The following is a 4,014-nucleotide window of genomic DNA, read 5'->3' on the forward strand; positions in this document are numbered from 1 at the left end:
ATGCCCCCCCAAGCCCCCTCAAATTCCCCCCAGACCCTCCAAATCCCCTGTGACCCCCCCAAATCCCACCCCTCCCCCAGACCCCTCAAACCCACCTTGCTGGCAAAGCGCAGGGAATTGAGGGATTCCCCAAAATTCTCCTCCAGGGGGGAAATGGTTACGAACATCAACCTGGGGGGAAAGGGGGTTAAATTTGGGGGAGTCTGGGGGTTCCCCAAAATCCTGGAGTCTCAAAACCCCCTCAGGACACCCCAAAACACCCCAAATTTGGGGATTTGGGGGAGATTTGGGGAGGTTTAGGGGGAGATTTGGGGAGGATTTGGGGGTTCAGCGGGGAATTCGGGGGAAATTTTGGGATTTAGGAGAGATTTGGGGGAAATTTGGGCTTTGGGAGGGTAATTCAGGGGTGGAATTTCAGGATTCAGGGGTGGGAATTTGGGGATCCAGGATGGGAATTTGGGATGCGGGGTGGGAATTTCGGAGCTGGCCACTCACACCTTGGCGTTGCCACCGAGGCAGTTCTGGAGCAGGAAGGTAAGTTTGCTGTTCCTGTAGGGAACGTGCTGCTCCTGCCGGGAATTCCAGGGGCTCAGGGAGCTCCAGTCCCACTTTTCCAGCTCCTCTCCCACTTCTCCCACCCCAATCCCACTTTTCCCATTTCAATTCCCCGTTGCCCCCCATTTTCCCACCTCCAAAGCCACTTTTCCCACCCCCATTCCATTTTTCCAACTTATTCCACTTTTCTCATCCTAATTCCTATCTCTTATCCCACTTTTCCCATGCCACTTCCCACTTTTCCTATCCCAACTCCCCATTTTTTCCACCTCCAATCCTGCTTTTCCCATCCCAATTCCTCATTTTTCCAATTTACTCCCATTTTCCCATACTAATTCCCCATTTTCCTTTTCCCATCCCACTTCCCATCTCTTGTCCCACTTTTCCCATTCCTATTCCCCATTTTTTTACCTCCAATCCCATTTTTCACCCTCCAATCCCATTTTTATCATTTCTTATCCCATTTTCCCCATCCCAATTCCCACTTTTCCCAGCCCTCAGCTTCCCCAAATCCCTTCCCAACATTCTCCCAAACCCCTTCCGTTCCCCCCAGATTTTTGGGATCCCCCGAATTTTTCTGTTCCCCCAGAATTCCAGGAATTGCCCCCCTCAAATTCTTGGAATCTTCCCTTTTCCCTCAGCTCCTGCTTCCCCAAATTTCCCCTCAAAATTCCCCCAAGCCCCTCCCTCTTTGCGCCAACATTTTTTGGGACTCCCTGGAATTCCAGAAATTCTGGGAATTCCCAGAATCCGGGGAATTGTGTTACCTTGTTGCACAGGGCGGTGATGACAAGCCCCAGGGCGCTGAGGCTGGAATTGATGGATTGGGTTTCCCGGAGCCGATTCCCAACTGATCCCGACTTTTCCAGCCGCTCCGAGCCTGCCAGGTCCACCAGGGTCAGGGAGGCTGGGAATGGGAATGCAGAGAATGAGGCATTGGGGCAGGAAATGTGGGATAAGGGGCAGGAAATGTGGGAATGGAGAATCTGGGATTGGGGCTCGGAAATGTAGGATAAGGGGCAGAAAATGCAGAATTTGCATTAGGAAATCCAGGATTGGAATTGGTAAATGTGGGATTGGGGTTGGGAAATCCGGGCTGGGGTTTGAGAAATGTGGGATTAGGAAATCTGGAATTAGGGATGGAAAATGATGGATTGGGATTGGGAAATGCAGGATGGGGGCTGGGAAATGTGGGATAAGGGGCATGAAATCCAATCTTGGGGTTGGGAAATCTGGGCTAGGGGTTGAGAAATGTGGGATTGGGGCTGGAAAATGACAGATTGGGGCTGGGAAATCTGGAATGGGGTTGAGAAATGTGGGATTGGGGCTGGGAAATGTGGGATAAGGGACAGGAAATGTGGGATTGCAAAATGTGAGAATGGGAAATGCAGGATAAGGGGCAGGAAATGAGGGATTTGGGGCAGGAAATGTGGGATGGGGGTTGGGAAATGTGGTATTGGGGCTGAAAAATCTGGGGTAAGGGTTGGGAAACGAGGGATTGGGGGCTGGGAAATCTGGGATAGGGGGCAGGAAATCTAGGATTGTGATTGGGAAATGATGGATTGGGGTTGGGAAATGTGAGAATGGGAAGTGCAGGGATGGGGGGCCCTCACAGGCACAGCGCAGGTCCCGCGCCCGCTGCTCCCCCCGGATGCGCAGCTGGAACACGGAGTGGCTGCGGGACGAGCGGTTGTTGAGCCCTGTCTGAGCCACCGAGCGCTGCGAACTTGCCCTTTGCAGCAGCTCCAGCACCTGCAACCAACCAAACACCCCCAAAACGGGAAAATCATCCTAAACTCGGGATAAAACACCCCAAAACATGGAGAAAACACCCCCAAATGGGGAGAAATTATCCCAAAGCATGGAGAAAACACCCCAAACCCAGCAGAAATTAGCACAAATATGGAGAAAACAGCACAAAATCCATGAATTTTCCAAATTCCCCCCTGAAATCCTCTCAAAATTCCCAAATTCTCCCCCAAATTCCCTCCCAAATCCCCAAGTCCCATCTAAATCCCCACAAGAATTCCCAAACTCTCTCAAATCCTAGGAATTCTGTGTTTCCTACCCCCTCCTCTCTATCACCCAGGTGAGGTTGGGCACGTGCAGCTCCAAATTGCCCCCCGAAATCCCCTCAGAACTCCCCAAATTCCCTTGGAATCCCCAATTTCCTGAGGAAATTCACCCCAAGAGTCTCAAATTTCCCCCTCAGAATTCCAAAACTGCCTCAAATCCCACGAATTCCATGTCCCCACCTCCTCCTCTCTTTATCAGCTTGGGAGGTTGGACACGTGCAGCTTTAAATTCCCTCAGAAACTCAGAAATCCCCTCAGAACTCCCAAATTTCCCCCCAGATCCCCAAGTCCCACCTAAATCCCCCCCCGAATTCCCAAAGCCTTCCAAATCCTGGGAGTTCCGTGCGTTCCCCACCTCCTCCTCAGTCTTCACGGGCACCCAGGTGAGGTTGGGCACATGCAGCTCGTCGCTGTCAGGGCTGACCCGCCGGATGTCCAGGTCAGCCGCGCGCTGCCCTTTGCCGAGCAGCAGATCCCGCAGGGACTCATTGTAGATCTCCAGGAAACTGGCTGAGAAATGGTACTAAAACCATCTCAGTTGCACCCCAAATCCAGGGGATTCACCCCAAAAACCCCACGATCCCCGTGGTTTCTTGGGAATTACCTGCCAGCCTTTGCCTGCCAGGTCGTGGGTACTCTGGAAGAGGTGCTGGACGGCCCTCGGGATCATCCCGCGGGATTCGGGGGCTCCCGGAGGTTCCGGCCCTTCCATTGTGAAGGTTTTTCCGCTTCCCGTCTGCCCGTAGGCAAAGATGCACACAGGGTAGCCGTCCAGTGCAGACTGGGAATGGGAATGGTGGGAAGTTTGGGGGGGATTTGGGGGGAAATTCAGGGGATTTGGGGGATCAGAGAGGATTGGGGAGGAATTTAGGAATTCTAAGGGGGAGTTGGGAATTCTAGGGGGGGTTGCAAAGAGGCTTGATGGGAATTCGGGGGCATTCAGGGGGAAAAATTGGGGGATTCAGGGGGAAAATCAGGGAAATTCAGGGAATTTGGGGGGTCAGATGGAGGATTTGGGAATTCTGAGGGGGGTTTGGGAAGGGGCTTGGGGGATTTGGGGGGATATTCAGGGGATTTGGGAAAATTCGGGGGATTTGGGGGCATATTCAGGGGATTTGGGGGAATTCAGGGGATTTGGGAGAAATTCAGGGGGTTTGGGGGAAATTCAGGGGGAGGATTTGCAAAGAGTTTAGGAATTCTATGGGGGAGTTGGCAATTCCAGAGGGGTTTGGGAAGAGGCTTGATGGGAATTTGGAGGGATTCAGGGGGAAATATGGAGGATTTGGGGGAAATTTAGGGGATTTGGGGGAGTCAGAGGGAGGATTTGGGAATTCTAAGGGGGGTTTGGGGGGATCTGGGGCAAATTGGAGGGAAATCCAGGAAA

At 52.6% G+C, this 4,014-nt stretch overlaps 1 protein-coding gene across 1 annotated transcript in view; it reads right to left on the reverse strand.

Annotated features, from left to right (window-relative positions):
• KIFC1 (kinesin family member C1) overlaps positions 1 to 4,014 on the reverse strand; it is a gene marked incomplete at its 5' end in the record, with an annotated part of 37,341 nt that overhangs the window by 1,051 nt on the left and 32,276 nt on the right. Inside the window, 6 exons of the mRNA XM_027909324.1 lie at positions 96 to 171; positions 496 to 569; positions 1,323 to 1,462; positions 2,175 to 2,307; positions 2,986 to 3,153; positions 3,235 to 3,411. Coding sequence (XP_027765125.1) covers positions 96 to 171; positions 496 to 569; positions 1,323 to 1,462; positions 2,175 to 2,307; positions 2,986 to 3,153; positions 3,235 to 3,411 — 768 coding nt within the window. The remainder of the gene's footprint in view (positions 1 to 95; positions 172 to 495; positions 570 to 1,322; positions 1,463 to 2,174; positions 2,308 to 2,985; positions 3,154 to 3,234; positions 3,412 to 4,014) is intronic.

This window comes from Empidonax traillii, unplaced genomic scaffold (genome assembly GCF_003031625.1).
Source record: "Empidonax traillii isolate 1590-97213 ecotype Southwest subspecies unplaced genomic scaffold, ASM303162v1 scaffold2064:size44713, whole genome shotgun sequence".
NCBI lineage: Eukaryota > Metazoa > Chordata > Aves > Passeriformes > Tyrannidae > Empidonax > Empidonax traillii.